Raw genomic sequence first — 22,921 nt, 5'->3', positions numbered from 1 at the left:
GCGAGTTGTTTGAATTCCTAAATAAACGCCAAACAGCACGAGATATATTCATCGAACATCCGGGTAGGAGGAGAGTTTTCCGAGTGTAATTCGATTTCCTGGAAAAGCGAGATTCCGCGTCGACGAGGATATCATTCACGCTCGGTAATAGACCAATGGATTATTTCGTGAGCAAACACAGGGTCTCGGATGTAACTTTCAAAGCTTTGGTGCTCTTTGACGATTTACTTTTGGCGAGAAATTCTGTCGCAAAAAGTATTTTCATTAATTAAATGCAGTGATGTAAGTTTATAATGTGATTGCGCCGCGAGTGATTGGAATTTTCGCGATTGATGCGAATGAAATAATTAAATGAAAAAGTTGCTGTGTTTTTTTTCATATATAAACGGTACGCAGCAGCAAAACATATCATTATGTGAGAAGTTATCTGTATTTTATTTTTTCCACGTAATATTTCATTCGTATATGCATATCGCAATATTATGATAAAGATATTTTATCACGTGAAACGGGAATCGCACGATTAATAGCCGTCGTTGCAATTTTGGTTTGAACCCATTCCACGGAAAATGGAATCTCGCGCAGTTAATATTGGTATGTCGATTATTTTGACAATCATAACGTTACCTGATAAATTTATGATGACTTAATAGAAATAGTTTTCGGAAAAGTGAAACCATATAACCTCAAGGGAAGGTCAGAAAATCGGAAATTCTATATTCGCTCCCCGGATGTTCTATGGCTCCTAAATCGATATATATAGATATATATATATATATCCCTTCCGAAAGGAAAGAACTTATGTCGCATAAATTTCTTCCCGAAACTTATCACGCGGCATGTCGCAAGTAGTGAAAATTCTTTTCTATCAGCGATTTTGCATGTGCGAAAGCTATAAAATTTAGAGGTTTGATTGAGTTTCGAATATATTTCCAATAAAATTAATAATGTGCTCATTAAATATTATAAAAATGCTATAATTAAATACAATAAATATGAAAAAAAGAAAATAAAACATACGTTTAGCTCGTGTGAAATGTAGAAATAATTTATTATGCTCGTTATACATACTAATTTACATTGTAGATACGATTTATTCTGTTCGCATTGAAATTAAATTTGAGCTACATTTTAAACAGATATTAATATTTACAAAAATATTATCGCTACAGCGCATATTATGATTAAAACAAGACAATAATTAGATTTATTATGCATCAGTGTTCCAATAAAATCATTATAGAATTGATTGAGTTCAATACAAGCAAAGTTCATAATGCAAAAATTAAAGCAAAATTACCTCGTGTAACTCGGTTCGACGATAATAATCATACTCCTACGCATTAATTTCGATTACATGATTGCGTTCCGAGATAGAGAACATAGAGAGAGAGATAGACTCTTTTAAGTTAGATTTGAAGACGATGTTTGAAGACGATCACGATGAAGTTTCTCGGAATCACCGAGGTGACTCCTTGCGAGATCGGAGATAGAGGTCTTTTTCCTTTGACAGTATCGTGCCCCTTTGATCGACTGCTTTCTCGTCAACCGGACAAAATCACGAAGATTTCTTCGTTACGGCGCAATGTCGCCAGTCACTTTTATCATCACGCAAAAACGGCTAGAGAAGAAACACTCTTTTTTCAGAGATCCTTGCAATTCTCGAACCTTCCTCCTCTGTGAGCTCTTCGCCGCGGGCAGATCGGATAAAAATTCATAGGCACCCTCATAGAGATGTTATCATCCTTCGTCGCGCCCTTCATCTCGGACGCGCGACAGAAACAGAAGAATGCCATCCGCTCGGCCGTAGAGCGCCCCACGCTGGCTGCGTCATCGCTAGTGCCGACAGCAACGACAATGGCGATGGAAACTATATCGTCGTTGTCGCTGCTTTCGAGATCGCCGATGACACGGGACTATACAAGACGCGTAGCAAAGACTTTCATGACGGGCGACGAGTCCCGAGGAAAAAAGTTATCACTACGCCACCGTAAACCGTGCGGCGGTAAACGCGATGGAACATCAAACGAGAAAAGCGGTGCCTGTTCTCGAGGCGTTGTGAATTTTTACGCCATCGGCGTGCACCTATCAGCAGCCGCGCGTAACAGCCGGATGGACTCGCAAAAAGTGTTTGATTAATGATCCGTACAGTTCGTATCCAGGCCTTAATCTGCCGTAGCCGCGCTACAAAATTATCGGTTCGGTTTCGATGCGCGGTGAAAAGAGTGATCTTCTATTTGCCGTTGATGTTAACAAATGTAAATTATTGTCAATATCACACGTGAGAGCCGTGAGCAATAATATTTTCATGCATCTTTGATAATTTGTAAATTCCTGGTTTTTTTGGTTATTTTGGTTATTTAATTTCTGCGATCAAAGGCTGTAGACGCGCGGACTCTAACGAGGCGGACACACTCGCAAATTAAATTACGCGAAGATTGATGAGACGATACCGAGCGCAACGTTCTGTAGACCCAACCATGCGTCAATTCAGCGAAGAGTTTGGTCAAAGGAAAGCTCAATTCCTTTCGCAATTCCGAGTTTAAATTTCTCCAGAGACGCTACTCACAAGCTTTTTGCTCGGGGTATCGGCGCAACTTGAAAACAACATCGGGGCTTTATTGCTTCAAGAAAGTGCATGCTCGTCTTCCAATGCTGTCGAAGCCCGCTTTTGAGGTGAAAATCTTACGCAGCAGAAAGGCGATGTCGAGATCGATTTGATGGAAACCGCCTCATCCGAACGTCGACTCGCAACGTCGGCTGCAAAATTCATAAGCTGCCGGTTAACGACCAGCAACATGGCGTTGAAGATAAATAACCTAATCGAAACTTTCCATAAAGTATCTATCAACGATCCAAACATGAAGAGGAGACACGCGTTTTACGAGACATCTTCCGTGATAGGCGAAGTAAAATCAGTCAATCTTTCGAAGAGCTGCAGCTTCAATATTTTCATCGTTTATTAATTACTAATAACTTTAAACGGTTTTAATGATTGCTGCAATATATTTATCAATGTCTCTCTCTCTTCTGATGATTTATCTTTCCTGATAAAATTTATAAAGTTGAATATTTGCAGTGCATGGTATCAGTTCTTCAATATTTACATAATATTTCTGTCCCCTCTTATTATTTCTTCCTACATTTTTAATATTTTCATTACGGCAGTATGTTCTTTTAAACAAGCAAAAAAAAAAGAAATTAAAAGATACAAGTGACTAATGGTATAAGTTATGTTGATTAAAGGAATGGTAGGGTATATATAATATAATATTCTTAGTCATTTAGATTAAAAAATAAGCGCACCGTGTGCAGCTCCGCTTATCGCGGTAAATGTTCCGCGAACGTTTGACAAAGATAGCATACGGAGACGAGAATTTCCTTTCGAATTGACTTTTCCTTAATAGGGACGGAGAACTGGCGCAAGTTGTACTCCTATCCGGATAGGAAAGCTGAAAGCTGCTTTCAGTTTACTACAGCAGCTGCACTCTAGGATAATTTTGCTCCGCGCCAAATTCTCATTATCGACGATTTAGTTTCAGTATGTCCCTTGTTCATCTACTTCTTCTTTCAAGAGGGAACTATGCAAAGGGCACCTCGTTACTTTAAAAGATGTCAATTATATAAAAGCTCTGACTTGTTTGCCATTTTGAAACCATGCCTTTTTGTCGCGCGTAGCGCATTACTATAATACACCTGCAAACTTATAAAACCACTTTTTGATAATCGTCGGTTTTGAAATGAATATACTGAAAATGCATTCAGATTTACGAGTTATAATTGGTAAGCGTGGCAATTTCCGAAATATAATCCGATTAATCAGAAAGTGCACGTTTTGCGGGTATAAACTCTTGTAATAACGAACCGCGGTAACAGAACGGAACTCTTAAACTATGGAAAATAGTCTATCGAATTACTTTAATACTTTAACGATTAGCCGGTTTGCCTCTCATTTCAGTGATAAAGAGCAAATCACATCGCAAGAACTTTCGGAGCGTTCTCGCGCTTTTATTCGTACTTGAACATACACTTGCATAAATGTGCGTGTATACGTATCAACGTTTCCACAGTCGCGTGTACATAATGAAACGAATTACAAATTGCACTTTAATTTATTATGCTAAAAAAATAATCTTTTAAGTGCAGCGGACACGAGACGAAAAAATATAAGCAAACATAATCATTTGTTAATAGCGGTGACATGTAATAAATATATCTTCTCTCTCGTACGACAAACGATATGCAAACAAACAATTCTCATTTTTTACACATATTTGACGAGATAATATATGACAATGAATGAATCACTTGTCACAGAATACATTGTTTAAGAATTTGAATAATTCTCCATTTACATTTAAAACTCCGCATCACAAAAATGTTATCAGGATATTGCATATCGCGCAGCTTGAATAATACGCAAGTCTAAAATCAGGATGGATGTTTGGATTATTTTCAACTCACCATATATTTTTTTGATATTAAAAATACAATTTATTTTTAATATTTCATCATAAACCATAACAGTGACAAAAATAACAGAGAATATTAAGAGAAAAAAAATATTTTAAGATTTCTCGTCACTTAAAGGTTAAATGAAGAGGTCACCGGACGCAACGAGCGAATGCAAGCGTAGGTGGAGACAAAAATGAATCCCTTACCGAGAAAGCTTTGAGGAAGACCAGGCATTGTATAATGCCTTCCATCGTGTCCCCGGTTAAACAAAAGGTCCCGTTGAGATGTCGCCCTTTGCGGCCTATCACGGAGCAGAGATTGGCCTGTACAAAGGCGTTTTGCGATCGTGTGGCCGCCGTGAGAGCCGGATGGTGAGAGCGGGAACTCATTAGGCGCTCCAGCGAGTCCATGTCTTCTAATTGTCGATGATTTCTCGTTTCGATCTCTCTCGGAGTGATAACGGTCGAAAATGAGTCACGAAAATGTCATGGCGACCGAGCGCCGAACTTTGGGACTTGAATCGAACATCAGTCATGGTCCTGTCTCTTGTTCGCCGCATGGATCAATGAATCTCCCTTCCTGTCCGCGTGCTAAATCTCCGACGCGAAAACTTCCACTTTAGTTGATCAGAAAGTACACTCGCAATCGGTCGACGAGAACGTTCTGATAAATGCGTCGAGAATTACATGATACGGCAAAAAATACATCGCAACGGTTTAATTTGTTAGCGCGTCCATTTAGTGTAACCGAATCTTTTCAGCTAAATACGCGGCTAAAAGTGATGCGAGTGCCATTTCGATTGCGCAAAGACATTTCGTTGATGTTAGCGCACATATCTAATTTATTAAACACGCCTCTCTCAAAGCTCAGGTCGGTCGGGCCTTTACAGACAATTGCAGAGTGCAATAGCGCTCTGGTTTAATTAACACTTTTTCTATGTATTCTATATATTCCCTTTCTATCTCAATGAAACGTTCTTGCGTTATGATGTAGCAGTTGCATCAATCGCGCGGGATTATAAGTTTGTTATGATTTATGAAAGTTTTCGACAGCGAACATGAACGTTAAGATTAAGTTTAACAAATACAACAGTTACAACGTGTACAACGGACAGCGAACAATCGCGTTATAAACCGGTTTTCTTTCCACGGATGTCAGACAGACGGTACAAATGCGATCCGCATTATGTTTCGGGAAGCGATGCACCACAATTCACTATGACGCCGGTCTAACTGACGTACACAAAAGAAACTTCTCTCCTTGTTTGCGTGCACCGCGACTTCGTGCGGTTGCATTGACGTTTGGCGCCCAGCGCTAAAGTTTGCAATCACAAGCACGTATCGAAGAGAGTTCGTCAGGCAAGTTTGCTTTTCCCTCACTCCGCGGCGTGGTGACGATCGGCCGCGATGTCTCAATCAATATCACTTTCCGAGTCTCAAAAGCCTAACGACACCCGCCTCTTACCGTTCGCGTAGCGCGCGACATGCACGTTGCAACGGCTGATTCCGCTTGGGCGAACGCGCCGCCGTCGATTTTACGTCTCCGGACGGATCGCGCGGACACGCGATTGTCAATAATCGCACTTCCGCACGTCGCGAGCACCGAATAGCGGCGATAACGCTAACAAGTCCTGTCAGCGAGCGAAGCTATTCTGATGACTGCGAGTGAGATTGCCCGACGGATCCCCATCGTCGTGTCTTTATTGATTCAACTTTTGCTACACGTCGCCCGGAAAATGTATGCGTGGAGCGACACGTTTATCGGCGCAAATTGCGAATGTCATTCTTGGTCGCACTGCATCTACGGACTTATCACTTAAGAATAGATCGATCCGCGCTGGTCTATGTTCCAGGTGACATAACAGCTGACAAATCATTATCGATCGCGTTGCCGCCTCGAAACTCCGTAAACATCATGAATCTCTGAGACGGGCGTCTGTTATCACTGTGTGGAACTGTAAATCCATCTCGTGCGGCCATCCATTTGCTGGCTCGGTTCGGCCCGGCGGAGTTCTATATCCGTTTGAGGTTCGGCAAGCATCTTCCGTCCGCCGTAGTTCGCACAAAGCGGCTCGTTTCCCCGACGTTTCCTGGACCCAACAGACCTTAAGCGTTTCCAGACGGAATTACTCGGAGCGGAATCAAGCGCGCGGTCTATTGCGGGCAACAGGCGCGGGGCCCTTGTATTTTGCGAGAAATAGAATACACATTCTGCGAGGGTGATGTCTTGGCAGTAGTTTCCGCCGCGCGATGTGTTTCTATCGCCTGCGGGGCGGTGTAACGTCTGATTAAATCACACATTTCGTAACAAAGAAAACAAATACCGATGATCAAGAATGTATCCATTTTCCTGCCCGTCGTAAATGTATCGAAAATCACGAGCGGTAAAAACTGACACCAATCTTTGAAGAAAATGAAAAATCCCGACAGCTCTTGCCGAGAAACTCTTTAGCGATGTCGTTTCTATCTATAATCCTTCCTTCACATAAGACACTCACGTCACAAGAAGTTACGAAATCGTTAAATGCACTTTATACTTTATAACGGTAAATGTCGCGTGAAGTTTAACACTGCCAATGACGTTGCATTTCCGTCCGCGAATATTGCGCTTCGTCGCCGCAGCTCGAAACGCAGAAAAGCAGAGAGAAACAGTAACGCAGAACGCAATTCGCAAGCAAGTCCTCGATACTACAACGATCCGATCGTTTCGGGATAATGTCAATCACACGCTATCATCCGAACGAGAGGAGGGTCGCTCGAGACACGAAGCGTTAACGCGTCGCCGCTGCCGATGACAGCCTCGTCGTTGATCCGGGGCTCGGAAATCGCGTTGATGATCCTATAGCTACCACAGTCACGTCCATCGTCAAGCATCTCACTAAAAGTACCACAATTGTCGGCGCATCCCGTGCCAGTGGAACATTTTACCCGCGTCTTTCTCTTGTTACATGCACCACGCTGGTCTCGCAGCACGAGGTCGGTGAAGCGCGCGCTTCAGATGCGATGGCAGCTCGTAGCCGCGAGCGGAAACGGTCAAGAGGGAGCCACGTAAATGCGGCGAGGTGATCACAGAAACAAAACACGGACCATGTGAGCAAACGCCGCCGGATATTTTGGCGTTAGAGCACGGCGCCGAAATGCGAGCGCACCAATCCCGACTGACGCAAATCTTCCGATTGGTATCACCGTCGATCACGTCAATAGCGCCGTCGAGAATTGTTCGAGATATACGCCCGATTGCCGTCCGGAGAAAACAATTGCGCAACTGATACAACACGCTTTTCGCGCCTTTCACATTCGCGTCTTTTCGATGAGCGAACGACGGGAGATCCAATCGATGAGATCCACCGACGGATCTTTCACAAAACCTTCTTCACTGCGATCGAATCGGGACACGCGGTCGTCGCTCGGTAACGCATACAACGTCGATGCAACTCGCGTTGGGAGCACGAGAGCAACGGAGTTATATCAGCGGGCTCGCAACGGGCCAGCGTATGACTACCAGATACTCTCGGCGTGAGGGTGCGCCTTTACAAGGGTGGGCGGGTGGAAACGAGGGATGCTGGGCGACGGCGCGGCCCGCGGCGCCACCCCCCGGCTCCTCCGCGCGGCGCTCTCGCAAAATCCACCGGGTTCCCCCTCTCATCCCCACGATTCCCCCCCCGTCGCGCGAACACTCGCGCCCTTGTCCCCGCGGCCGCCCTCGTCCACGAGGCGCTTATTCGCCGTTTCACCCCGGCCATGCCGACCAACGCTGTACTTCGGTCTTATTCTTCGTCATCCCTCTTCTTACGCTTCTTGCGCCCCCTTCCCTTTTTTCTCCCGGACTCGTCCCGCTATCGCGTTCTTTTATCGCATTCTTTATTTCTCGTGTCATCCGTGTTCACCGCGCGCGCTTCGCGCTTCTTCATCCGCGTATCTTTCGCCCCGCGCCGTTGACCCGGCGTTAACGCCAGCGGCGATTTTTACGCCGGGCACGGTTAGGTCGAGATATTCAAGTGGATGAATGCGCTCGTGCGTTTGTCCCACTGGTGACGATCGCATTGCGATATCCCTAATGCGTCTTTCTAACGTGTTTTCATGCTCGTAAAAAAATTCTTTATTTCCGGGTGACAGGTGATCGCAATGGGGCTCGCATGTGAGCTCGGGAGCAGGAACATTGCGAGGAATAAAATCAAATCTGACGTAAAGTGAAAATGTGGCGGATATATCTAATAATTAACTCGTAGTTAAAATCACGCATCTTGTCGAGACTTCTCAGCTCTCTCTCTCTTTCTCTCTCTCTTTCGTAGAATCAAAATCTCGCGATCCGAGTGAAGTCTTATGTATGTCTGGCTTGCGAATTGCGCTCCGATTACGAATAACGTTTCGAGTTTTCGACGATCGTGTATGATTCGCCCTACTGCATCGCAGTACAATGGTTCGCTTTTACTCCGAAATCTCCGTTCTATAGTTCGTTTATTCTCTTTTTGTTCGCTTGCCCCATTTTTCTTTAAATTCTTTATTGATCTCTCTATCGCAATTCCCATAGAATTTTTTTTAAATAGACGTATTTTTCTTCTTATAGAATTTCTTCTATCTTCTTTCCTGCTCGCCTTTTATTGCGTACAGTTGTCTGACCTATTTCGTTCTCTTCTACTGACCATTTACTACAAAAAACTGTTCGATAAATGGATTAACTTTTAATTTTACTTACGTTTATTAGCTTCTTAGATTTAAAATCTCTGTTTGACGCTAATTAATAATTTATTTGCAACTTTTTTACTCCAAACATTATTAACTGATAAAATAATTATTTAAACAACTAAATTTGAATATTTCCCAGAAAATATCGTAACTTTCATTTTTTTTATATCTTTCAGTACTACTTACATACTCCTAAAAAAATTACCGGTATTCACCATATAACGCGCATGAATCTTATGCAAATATATTGCTCCAATCAAGTGGTAACAGTAAGAACATTTGCTTCCCGAGCTTTTGTCAAGCCACGAGTCGCGTAACACCAGCATAAGTAAATGTGCCATATATCCTTAACGAAGTTTCGCAAGCACTAGCCGACTTCGTGCATCATTCGTGAGCGGAGAATTTACGACGGATGTCCCGCGAGATTAGGTGCGCCGCGTCGACAAATTGTGAGTTTGCATTTACGGTACACACCATCGGCGCAACTGTTCGCTCCAAGTTTGTCGCTGGTTTAATTGGCTTTAATAAAGTTCGGAGAGTTGCGCCGGAGAAGTCGCGGAATTAACGGTCGCGGTCTGTCGCGCGAGGTGCTAAGCGGTTAAAGAACCCTCTCCGGGGAGAAACGCCCGGGGTTCCGTCACGTGGCCAACATTTGTCCCTTACTCACACAGAAGACAATTTTGTGAGTGAGTCGGGAAAGAGAGAAAGAGATAGAAGATAACCGAGAAGCGAGTTTAACACGACCATTTAGACGAGTTTAGCCGTTTAGTTCGCCACCAACTTTTCCTTTTCAGACATCGTAATCGCTGAAAGATTTCACTGCCTTTAAACACAAAACGTTTAAGCGCGAACGAACAATAAGGACGTTTATTCCCTGAATACGCTAAAAATGACTCGGCGTTATCTGCAAATGGCTCGGGTTCACGACGTGGATTATTTAGATCGCTCTTTATAACACCTTACGGTTGCGCGAAGAAATACGCGACAGAGAGTTATAGTACGGCGGTATCAAACGGCGCGTTGATTACTTTATTCGGCTCGCCGTATTCGGTAACACAATTCAACACGACGGTAAATCTCCGAGCTCAGCTCATCTGGAAAATACCGTATCTGTGACGCGATTATTTCATTTGGAAAACGACTTGAAGATTTATGCCGGATTCTACAACAAGTTCCAAGATTATCGGCCGAAATAATTTGCATATTTGCGGATGAAGATAAAAAGGCACATAAAGAAAATGAAAGCGCGCTTGTGGCACGCGGACGACGACGTTCTTGAACCTGAATCTCGCTAAACCATCGTAATCGCAAGTAAACTGCAGGCCGGTGCTTTCCTCACTAAGTCGATAATTGGTGTCTGTTAGGAGTAGATAAGGTCACCCACGCTCGCCCAACAACTTCCACCTAATTGCTCCATATTTCCGGTGATATGATTACTTTCTTTCACCGTATGAAGTTCATACGGAGAGCGAGTGTTTGGTCAACCTTTCGTCACTTAATTTGCTCAAGGCACTGGCTAAATATGCACAAGTTACCTTATGTAGTCGCGAACTTTATCGCGTCGCGCACACACTTCATAATAATGGAAAATCGATTATCTGTACATAAATCATATCTGACGATAATTTCTGTAGCCAACGTTACAAGTTATTAACTCTTTATGATCGCAAGTTTTCCACATACACATCAATGATAAATATTTGATTTCAACATGTTAGTCCTATCCTATACGGACGCGCGTTCGCGTCTGGTAGACGGCCTTTTCCATTTTATCTCTTTTTTCCTATCAAACGCTGTTTGAGGCAGACACGTAAAACTCGTCGCAAAATTCTTTTCTCGAGATAGAGGCGCCCCATCTTTACGAAAAGCATATTGTATCCCGCGGCATGAATTCAGATTCAATTCCTCTTTCATTCGACACTGCTTCCTTCGAACCAATACGATGAAAGTTTCTTCGCCGTGTCGGACATAGAGATTTGTTGAGGCGCGCAGCATGTCGTCGAAATGTATGTAGCTCGCAGTTGAAATGGTTTTTTAGGATCGCGCAGATATCGGCTACGATCGATAGCAAATGCGAGCGCGCGCGATATAAGTTTTAGTATCACATTGTAACGACAAATGGCGTGGGTTTGTCGGTTGAAAAGGGGGCGAGGAATGAACGGGTAGTTAATTACGAAAACAAAAGCTTACGCGAGTCGGATCGATAGAAAACCGTACGAATAAATACACTGCTGTATATCGCCACCCTTTATGGTCTTCTTTCGCTGCGCTATCATTAAATTTGCAAAAACTAATTTATTAGTTATTCAAAAATAAATATTGCAAATATTTTTCCAAAATATGCCACTATTTCCAAGGAATTCTCTATTTTCCGTATTTTTCTTCGCTATAGAAATATCTTCTTTTATAAATTTTTTTTTTTATTATTGAAGCAAAAATATAGCAAAAAATATCTTCGTGATAGAATGGATATACTATATTGAATATTGTATAATCCAGATTAAATCAACCGTGATGGTTCTTAATCAGTTACCTAATTTCATAAGCCCTCGTTGATTAATGGAGGCAGTCGATGATCAATCTCTTGACCTAAGTGTGATAATATCTATGTACTGTGCGATTAAGATACAGCATGTTAAATGTCATTATTAAACGAACATATCAAAATGAGGGTTTCATCACGAAAGAATGAAACGTTAATTAAAATAATATTGAGCGTTAAATAATGCAGGCTAATATGAAAAAATACGTGACGCCGAAGAATTTTACATGACGAAGAAAAATGTTGGCAAATGAAAGCTTAATTAATTTTTGTCCGTTATGCATGCATTAAGGCTAACTAATCCACCGAAAGGCGGAACGAGGTCAGAGCGGCTAACTAAAACGATTTCACCAATAACTGCGGTGGAGATTGCTGCTACTGCTGCTGCTGCTATGGGAGGGACATCTGATATATATGCATGAAAATGCATCTTTATGTGCGCGTGCGCAACCACACGCACACACGCTCGACTATTGATATATTCCGACGTTTACGACTTGAAGTAACTTTGCTTAATATATGGCGGGACTTAGATTATAAATTCTCTCACTTCCGAATGTGTGCCCTATTCCGGTAGCTTTAGGCAGTTGCTGCACTTCACATTGTATTTATCCTATTAACGTAGTAAAAAAAAAAAAAAACCGGATGCCCAATGACGAGTAATTCTTGCTTTATTCAAATACATTTGTTACATAAAAATAGAAAAGAAAGATATATATGTCAATGTATATCACATAACAGCGAATCGAAAAATGATTAAGTGCAACAAGTTGATCAAAAGTTCAAAAATCTATCTACCACTGAAACCGCCTTGTCACACAAGAAGTACTTCAACATGTTTGCGCTTTGATCATTTAAATGACATAAATCTACATATGCAGCACAATAGTTGAATATGACTTCATTAAACAGTTTGCATTTTCGCGTTAACGAGACATAAACCTGACTAAATTATGAATAAATATGAATTATACAATGACATCAAATATAGATATTTTAATAACAGAGGCTCAATGATGAAATATGAATATACTCCTAACAAGCTATGGCACATAATGGATAATGTATTAAAATATATGTATAAATTTATATATATGAATAAATTTTCGTGAAACACAAAAGAAATATTAACAATTCGCGTCATAGAAAAGAGTAGCACAATGTGCGCAGCAAGCTTATATATATACACACATTTGTACAAGCCGTTATTGTGAAATGAAATGCATACGTAATTAGATGCGTAGACACAATTAAAGCGAAATTAAGTTATCGGCATAAGATAGAACCTTCTTGACAAGTAAAAACGACAATCCGCATTACGTTCATTAGGCGAAAAACTAAAGCAATCCGCGTTATATTCATTAAACTAAAGCTAGCAACCGCACAGATCGTTATTAGAAACATGCGCTCATCTAATTAGACACAATACAGACAGGAGATACATTAATTCTGATGGTAAACGAGATAATATTTTTATCGGTGAAAAAACTGGGAAAATATTCTTACAAATTTTTGTTTATCGCATATCTCGACGATGGAAAAATATATGTTGTTTGAAAAATAAAAAATGTAGGTCCTTAAAAAATTTAAAAGCAACATCGACATATTTCGTAATGGAAACGATACATCTTCCTTTCTATTCAAACTTTTGCCCTTCTTTGGACAGACACTAAGACGAATTGCGCGACGTTCTGTTACTAACGCGTAAACTCCTCTCCGCCAAGGGAAAAGAATTGACAGTTGACTCCTCTCTTTTTTCCAGCGTCGCAAACCAATATTAAATCAAGATATTTGCTCCCGCTTGAAAATAGTAGATAGTCGCTATTGAACGCCTCCATTATTTCTATTCTTTTTTTCGCCAGATGCCATTTTTTTGCGCCAGGGTTGCAGCGCTTGATAACAGTCACAGTTGGATTTTTCAATCAAAACGATAAAGCGTATATAAATTTAGACCGGGCGTTTCATTAAAATGTATTTCTCATACAGAATCACTCGCTCATATCAAATTATATAAATTCCATACAAACGACGGAATATTCTATCGGAAAGCCAATCAGCAGAAGTAATGCATAATGCTTTTTTTATTGTAAAATTGAAAAGAAAATTTTATTCGAAAATTGAAAGATATTTTTATCTTATTCATCTCAAGGGAAACACGATAGCAATGACACGATATATAATATTGATAAGACAACTAAAAATATATGTTGTGACACGCTTTTTCAATTAACTAATGGAGACTGAAAGCTGGGAATTATTGAAGCACTTTCAAACTTTTCAGCCAAAGAGGAATATATGTCGTATTTGATACCGCTAGGAGATAACCACGAGGAAATAATGAGGAAAGACGTAGCACACGAATATAGATATATTTGCGGAAGATGCGAAAAGGAGCGTCTTTCTGCGTACAATAGCAAAGAGCGTCGTAGAGCCAACAACAGGAGACATTCACTTCTAAGGTGCCACGGGTTGCCGGGCTCTCTACGTTAAGCACGAACTGATTTTCCTTGTCCGACTTTTCGCCTCTCGGCGCTACCACCTAAGCCGCATTCTCTCGAAGTGGAGCGCTGCGGGAACGGTGGCTTTTGAATTTTGAAAGCGCGAGACGCCGCGCCGCGGGGAAATCTCATTTTCCGTGGACCCCTCACGCTCGAGAAGTCGGTGCCACCGGATGGGCGGAGGAAAGGTCGGGAGATTTATTATGCACTTTCTTCTTCTGCAAGTAGAACGTGCGGTCCTTCGTTATACAGCGCACGTCGGATACGCGTGCGAGATCTGACCAGTCCGACAGCACAGACATGAGAGTTCGATCGCCGAAAAGAAAGAGGGAGAAAGAGAGAGAGAGAGAGATGCAAGGATGGTAAAACGGATTGCTACGTGATTCCCTTTTGAAAATGCGCGTGAATGCGATAACGAGCGTTATCCGATAATAACGAGTGATTTCTGTTGTTAGATAGTTCTGGTCGCGAAGCGCGTAACGCGTTGATAAAACGGTTATCTGAGTTTCCATATGTTGCAGCGTGTAAACGAGCAAGCGCGATTGTGTACTGCAGTATATAATAGATGCGGTCGTTTGGAAAGGACCAAGCCATGCTCGCGCTCGGAGCAAGTAAGGTATACATTTTTTGGCTATCATCGATGAACCCCGGCTGGCTATTGTACCGGTGGGAGCAATCGATTAAACAAATTGAACATTCAGACGTTTACATTAATCTTGCGATGGCACCGTCAAGTTTTTACGCACCTTAAATATTGCATAATTAAAAATTGCGTTGGAAGAACTTGGCAGGCGCTTTCCGGTTTCGCTTTTCAAATATTAATACGTCAAAAAGTATTTACATTTCCGCCAGAAGCTACGCTGGCACTAGAATTGGACCGATAACTGACAATTCAGAAGCGGAAATACAATCAATCTGCTTTACTGCTGACAAAGAACTGGTAGCGCAACCAATAAATGCAATAACACTGGCGATGTCTGTTATAGTTTTATCGTCGATTTCCATTCAACATTTTGCAGGTAAAAATTGTATGCAAATTACTGAGAACTATGAAATACTAGCATATGCATTGCATATTCAATATTCTTTCAACAATATTTTAATTGAATATTCTCCCCGTCATAAATTTACATGGGAAAAAAACTAGATACAATAATAACGGGGTAATAGTTTTTTCTGCGTGAAATACGAACGCGACTGCAATAAAAAGTTGCGACAACAACTTGGACAACGCAAACTGCTACGTCGCAAAACGGCAGAAAGAGTATGAAAATCGCACGACAAGTTAAGTTCTATCGGTAAAAAGGCGAAACTTCGCGGAACGTATACTTCGCAACTCACGGCGAATATAACGAAAGAACTGTTACGCTTCAGAGTATTTTTCCTTGTTCCCAGGAGGTAATCGCGTCGGGGTAACTTCAGTCTCGCCGGCGGAGTTTGATGCGGAATTAGTGCGAAGTAAGACGGGAATAGTCACTGCGAAACGTTATTAAGCCACTTGACGTAATAGCGCCATCATTAAACTTCCTCATTCGTTATAACAAAGCTACTACCGATGATGAAAGCACTGTTGATTGTTGCGAGTGCGATATATTTCATGACAAACGGAAGCGCTACTCCGAGGCGATAAAACATTGCGTAACAATAATCTGCTCGCGCGAATCGTCCTTTGGCCCGCCGTAGTTTCGCTCTCTCGTAGCGAAGATTATGTTCCGCTCGGCTTTTACCAAGATAGAAACGCACACAAATCATCAATGGAGATGCGATCCTTTTATCATCACGCGGAGGATATGACAGCGCAGCTTTCTCCTCCAGACATCGCGGCGACTGAGCTTATATACATATATATTTTTCCGTTATATTCCGCTCTCCAGCTTGTTATCGAACCGCGTCGAATGAAGGACAGGAGGCAAGACAATATAGAGATAAGCAAAGTGCGGATAAAATGAAAAAGGGCTCGAGCAATAAGGATTCATGCAGACGGAGATGAAATGATAGGACGACGTTTCGACATGAGAGCTACCGAGTTTACGACTTACTTACGCACAAACTGAATAATGGTCGGTTGTTCGCGTTTTGCTGAATACATACCTGAAACAGAAATAATATCGAAATTAGCAGACAGTCGTGTTAGTCTTAAATATCATATAAAATAAATAATTTCTCTGGATGCAGAATATAAAATAGCGTAAAATTTTAAATGTGGAAAGATGATAGAAATAGTTTAGAACTGCGCGAGACAAGAGGTCTCAAGAGTGCGCGCTACAAACAATGATAGATCGAAAATAAATGTGGAAAAACCTCAGGGTTTTCGTGTCACTAAGGGAAACCCCGCAACCCTTTGACGCTGTAAAACGTATGAAAAGAACGTTAAGTGAACAGATATACCTATTACCATTTGTTATGTGAGATTTTCACGCGATTCAACGACTTATCGCATCACAGGATTCTATAAAGACTTGAAATCACGTGTTACTTCCCAAGACTCTCGTTTTCATGCAATCCGCTGACGTTTATACAGTCGAGAGAGAGGAAGAGAGAAAGATCGAATTTAGAGAAAAACACTTAATGAATAAACCGATAATGAGTACGAATCAATTATAATTCATAAGGTTTGGAAAGTAGAGCGCATGACAATCGGATATGTTTTTCTTTCTCTCTTTTAAAATAAAGAAAAGGAAAATTGAGAAGATTAGTTTCATTATCATTTGCAACGATATGATAATTAGTGAGAAATTTATAGTGATGTATTTTCTTCAATCACTTGCGGATTAAATTACGCGTCGTACAATTAGATGATTGCATCATGGGGATATACGTTCGCGAAAATGCGCGCAATTTATCGGACTTCACTTCAACACTGAAGAGGTACGTGCACTACAAATGATATGAGGTTTGAGCTCAGGTAGCCGTGTAATGTAAATTTGCCTGCATCTCCTAGATTGCCTCGTAGACCTTGAACGCCGCGGGTATAAATTGCTTGCCTAGCGGAACTTCTTACGATAATATTTCATTTCGTTTGTTTTGCCGCATTTTGCTCCACTTCGCCACTCGTAAAAATTGCTTTCGCCGTAAGCGTATTTACACATGCCCGAAATTTTTACTTTATGGATGCTCTAATATTTTATTACAAGAGGTAAACATTATTAAAGTCGCATCTCGGCCTCGTCTGTGCAGCGTTGCGTGAAAATATTACGAAAACGGAAGGCTTTCGATATTATCGCGTGCCAAGCAGCATCTTGAAATGTTTCGCAAGTAATTTCAGATCTTTCCTTTCCTTATAATTTTCGTTGTCGACGTTCTCATTTTTCGAATAGCCTCAAAGCAATCTTAAAAAAAAAAAAAAAAAAAAAGACAGCAGAGAAATCGCTCGAAAACTAAATCGGATGCCCGGAAGAGGATTGCAAGGATTCTTAGTAACCTATGCGTCAAAAGAAGAGAAGCGATCGTAGATTACGTTGAGGATAAGACATGTATACGCATACGGGCGCGGCTGTATCTGTGACTCATCCGTTTTTTTTAAGCTTACACAGCTCTTTTTTTTTTGCCGGGCTATTCAGTACCAACAAACCCGATATATCGCGATCTCGAAGTTCCGCGCGCTCGTCCTAATCGTTATAACAATACCAACAAACGCATTGTCCGAGCTTTATTCCTACTTTTCTGGACGCATTGTGTGCATCTGATGCATAACTGCTGCATTGTCTATTCAGACAATATTTTTATACTCACGTGGCTAAAATATTGTTATAACCGCGAGCAAAATTGCGGTTGTACTAATCTGTTTCAGCTCCACAATACGTAGTAATATATATATTTGCATCGCCACTAGTTTCCGCGGGTTTTAACTATTAAAAGATCTTTTATAATCGTATAGGTTATAACCGTTTATGACTACTAAAAAAAAAGGCTTCGAAACATAATTTACACGATAAAAAATAGACGTTACATTTTTTATGGCAACGGAATAAAATAAACTGACAAAATCGTTTATTAGCACTTGAGAGTATTATTATTGAGTTATCGGGAAGTCCTCGTAAACTAAAGAAGACTTCATCCTTCGACTTATAGTGATCTCTCAGATGCTTCTCTGCTCACTGTGCAACCACCGTGTAAGATGAGGGTAACAGCTATATTCGCCGGTAACCGTCCTTAACTTTCAATCCTAGCAAGTTTGTCCAGCGTATGTTCCCCAAGGCGATAGGCTCCAGAGCGTTGGTGTGGACAAGCAAGTTTAGTAGTCTGTTATAACTTCCATATCAACCGGCGATTGCATTGGGTCAAAGTATTTAACGGCACTTACCGGAGTGCTTATCCTCCTCGCTAATGCATCCCTCGAACGCTCGGGAAAATGATAAAATGTACTAGCTAGAACGACACGTCTCGGTATTTCGGCGAGGAGTCGAAAGAAGATCGCCGGTCAGCACGCATTAAGCTCATTTAGTATTTTGAGCCGGGCGCAATCCATTACAACCCGATGCGTTTGACAGCGTGGTGTAATGAGAGAGGCGGGGAGGTGGGTGTGCGGCAGAATTGCGCGTTGAAGAGAAAATTTATTGACGATATTTAGGTCGGCTCGACTACTCGCTCTGCGCACCGAGTTAATGTCTTTAATTGGCTATGAAATTTTTAATATCCAATTACGCGATATAAATGCGTCGACTTTCACCGTTGCGGCGAGAACCGGTGTATCGACGATCGAGCATTGGACATATCGCGATCAGTGATTACGGCCTGCAGAGGGTGGTGCGTCGTAATACCCGATTCATTTAACGAAGCTAATTTAATTAGGTTAATCGCTTTTTTATTGGTTTCCACGAGCAAACATTTTGTAATATCGTTATCTTGCATTACTCGCGTCATTATTACCTTGCTTATAGGTATTTCGATTAGTTTTTGATAATAAATATTAAAGTTTTTCTTTTACAATGTAACATGATTCTATTATTTCTTCAATGAAGCTTCTCGAATATACTGTTTCTATGTAAATCATAGAGAACGATTATTGAACATGTGCCTCTTCAATTGAAGGAATTAATCGCAGATAAAATCTAAATAGATTCGCGTACAAAGATGCATGTACGAAATTCGTAACTCACTCTTCCAACACAAATCTGGTTGGTTATTCTGCACCGAAGTGTTCAATGTGTAAGAAGAATCCGTGAAACACCACTTGTTTAATTTCACAGAAACCTCGGATTTTGCTCCGAGGGATCTCCCGAGTTTCAGGGTTTAGTGCGATTTCGTTTAAAACCCACCATCGTTTCGTTTCCAAATCGCATTCCCAATTCATTACATCGTAAATTACAGTTAGCACGAAAAGCTTCCACCATGCAAGGTGTAGATCATAAAAAGTCGTAACTAGTTTATCGGCCAGTGCAATATACGTGTGATTCTCTTTTTGTTCGGTTATTTTGATATAAAAATCAACTATAAAAATCAACGAAAATCTCGATTATTAAAGAATTACATCATTTAAGAATAAAAATTAGAATCAAAGGGAGATAGTGTTAAATGTTAAGCTTAGTAATTATAAAACATCACAAAATCTTTCCGATCTGTACATACTCTCTCTTTCTTTCTCTCCAAATATAATTTAGAGATATCCAAGCATGTCAATAGAAACATTCAACTTAAGTTACACTCGCTGGTGTTAGACCGCTGCCAGCGATTTAAGTGCAGTTGCGAAACTGTACGAATTAATTCGTGGCTAATGTAAATTTATGGCAATAACTTTAATAAACCGATATTACAACCGTTAAATCTCGCGCGCATTTGGCATTAATTATCTAGCACGGAATTCAATTTGCCACACTTTGAACACTTTGTGATAACGATCCGTAGCTGCGCTGAAACCGGAGCAATTTACCTACGTGTAGCCTGCGTTAGTTGTTAAATTGACAACATTACTTAAGTGTGGTGTACGCGCACGCTTAAGGCTACCACTTTCATCAACAGAGTGTCGTTACTCAACGCGCTGTTAAAGGGGAGAATTTCTAGATTCGTAAAGCCGTATCCTTTCCCCATGTTTTCACTTTAATTGTGTCGGTCCGCAACGATAAAGACGTTTCATTATACCGCTTAATGAAGAATTTGTATCGAAATAAACGAATGAAATTTTTAATGTTGTACCTCAGTTAATAGACTGTTAATCCGATTCTGAATAGCGACTACAAATTTAGCTCTACGTTTTGATCTATGTCTGATATTAGTGCAGCGCATGCCCGCGCAAAATATTTTTCACATTTCAATATTATTCGCGTTTTTATGTAATTTTAATGAACGAAATATCTATACGCGGGAATTCATTAGTTTCAAAGAGAGAATTGCAATTCTGCAAATGAAATACATCGCATACTGTATTGCGATACAGTCGCTTTATCAAGCTTTTGCGAAGATTCATCCTGGTCTTTCGAGTAATTATCATCGTTGAAAGCCAGTGCAGTACGGTATTAATTGAATTACATTTTTCCCTACGTTCCCCTCGTCTTTTCATGCTTTTATTTCTACGCGATTAATCGAGGTGTGCATGGAGAAAGATGCGAAAATGCACGGGGGTTTGAAAGCGCCTCTAAGGAATGAATTAAATTCAAGCTCGTCGTCGGGAGAGATACGCGATCACTGTTGTCCAGCGCCGCTCTTGCGCCATTTTTATTCGACGTGTAACTAGCGAACAAAGTGAGAACAATCGTTCTCGGTGCTCCGCAATTTATTCCTACGGAATACGCCATTTAGAGTCTCGACCCGGCGGGCAACGATGGAAACTTGTACTTGTTAGGAGCAGCTTTATTGCGGACGAGTCGGGCATTAAGTTTCATTTCTTTCGAGGAAGATATGCCATCGATTGCGTTGCTCGGTGTTAACGCGAGACGCGGTACGTTGGTACTTTGTCTGCTTCACAGACGTGTATAATTTCGCCATGCTGTCTCCAATAGCATAAAGACGAAACAAATCTATAAAGAATGCACTCGCTCTTGCCCTAGCCATCTCTTTCTCTCTCTTTCTCTCTCTCTCTCTCTCTCTCTCTCTCTCTCTCTCTCTCTCTCTCGCCTTTCTCTCTCGCCTTTCTGAAAAGGAGACGTAATGGAATTCTACTCGCGTTAATGGCCAGGTAGTAATTTAATTTCATCGAGAAAAGGAGCTAAGTAATTCTATTTTCCTCTGCCATATACGTATGATATACTCCACGTCTTCAGACGTAGCTGAGAAAAGGGTCAACGACGCGCAATTTACTTCAGCAATACAACACGCCATCCTTTTCGTATACACTTCCGCGAATAGATTTCCTTGGGGCAAAAGACATACCCAATGTGTGCAATTGCGGCAGAAAGTAATATTGCAATTTGTCAACATTGAGATCATTTTTGGAACAGATATAATTTCTGTGCGCTATTTTAGGTCGATGAAGTACCGGTAATCGCATATCAAATATCGAATTACCGTTAAACATATGAAATTACCGCAGATGCCAAATGTGATTACACACATTTTCACGTAACGATGTAAAATTATTCATGAAAATACCTATTTCCCAAGTAATTTTCAATTAAACCTCAATGTGACGCGGAGACCCGCCAATAAGAAGCGTAAACTTTTTTAATTAAAGGGCTGTCCCCAGAGTTTTAAATGAGTTAGTGACGCTGACGGGTGGTGGAGGGAAAGTGAATGAAGCGTGTGCGGGGAAAGGAGGAAGCGGGCACCGGATAAAACGGGATAGTAATGGTAGTACAACGATAGACCGCGATAGAAGGCAGAAGCTTCCAGTCAAGTAGCTCAAACTGCGGAAGCTCTATTCCGCGTTGAATAGAAAGCTACGGTCATAAAATCGAGCTCAATTTAATTACCGCAACCAATTAACAAGTCCACCGCGGCCAGCTTTTGCGGCGGTAGCATAAGACGCCGATTAATACAAGATATCTCTTATTATATACAATTGAAATGTTTGAAATATGAAGCTCCAAATATATGAATAGTTATTTCAAATTAATTAATGAAAAATTTTACATAAAATTCAACAGATTGTAGAATATCTTTACAATTCTAAAATCGTTTCAATAATATTTAATCTACAAACATTTTTTTTGTTAATTAAATTGCATAATTTAAAAGTGATCAATAAAATCTCGAAATAAAATTTACGAAGCAGAAATATTTGCGTGCTCTGGTTTAAATTGTATTTTATAGTATGGATTTCTGTTTTAAACAAAACACGTTGTAAATTATTACATCTAGGTTTCGTAACTGCAAACAATAAAGCAGAGATGCGAATAGATGCAGTGGGTTATCTCGTTGGTGTATGCGAAACTCCGGAACAAAGCTGTTAGAATATTACTGATCTCATTAAAAAGTAAGTGTCTACCTACGTTACGCTCGTATATGAGGCGATACAGCAGCCATAAAGGAAGTTAACAGCTAAGGTAACAACTCTCGGTGTTATCAACATCCTTGTTACGCACAACATTTTTTTCACAGTCTTCAAAGAAGAAGAAAAAAAAGTTTTACTATAATAATTACAACTTGTTATATGAAACTTTTTTCTTCATCTAACAAAAACCTATAAATTGAAAAACAATTTATAAATATAAGTTAAACTCGAGTTCAGTGAGAAATCAAATTGGTATTTAATCTGACTTGCAGTTTTTCAAGACATTAATTTTATGAAACAAGTGATAACTATTTTTTACATCTATATTATGTTTCATGCTCGTGCCTTTTCCGTCTGATAAAAATACAAGCGGAAA

General features: G+C 40.7%; 2 protein-coding genes across 21 annotated transcripts in view; one reads left to right on the top strand and one right to left on the bottom strand.

The window, feature by feature from the left end:
- Positions 1 to 22,921, top strand: part of LOC105668304 (deoxycytidylate deaminase-like) — a 240,138-nt gene that overhangs the window by 90,313 nt on the left and 126,904 nt on the right. The gene's annotated exons all lie outside the window — the stretch shown is intronic.
- Positions 1 to 22,921, bottom strand: part of rg (rugose) — a 284,521-nt gene that overhangs the window by 174,826 nt on the left and 86,774 nt on the right. For 4 of the 15 annotated variants that reach the window (XM_067359212.1, XM_067359214.1, XM_067359215.1 and 1 more), the window contains exon 1: positions 4,662 to 9,257. The exons of 6 other annotated variants lie outside the window; for them this stretch is intronic. In XM_067359212.1, the coding sequence (XP_067215313.1) occupies positions 4,662 to 4,865 (204 nt within the window). In that variant the 5' untranslated portion in view covers positions 4,866 to 9,257. Of the gene's footprint in view, positions 1 to 4,661; positions 9,259 to 22,921 lie in introns of those variants that run through there. 5 more of the 15 variants (XM_067359207.1, XM_067359211.1, XM_067359217.1 and 2 more) reach the window with 3 other exon arrangements.

This window comes from Linepithema humile, chromosome 7 (assembly GCF_040581485.1).
Source record: "Linepithema humile isolate Giens D197 chromosome 7, Lhum_UNIL_v1.0, whole genome shotgun sequence".
In the NCBI taxonomy this organism is placed as follows: Eukaryota; Metazoa; Arthropoda; class Insecta; order Hymenoptera; family Formicidae; genus Linepithema; species Linepithema humile.
Note: the sequence above shows the minus strand (reverse complement) of the source record. Positions and strands in the feature narration are given on the sequence as shown.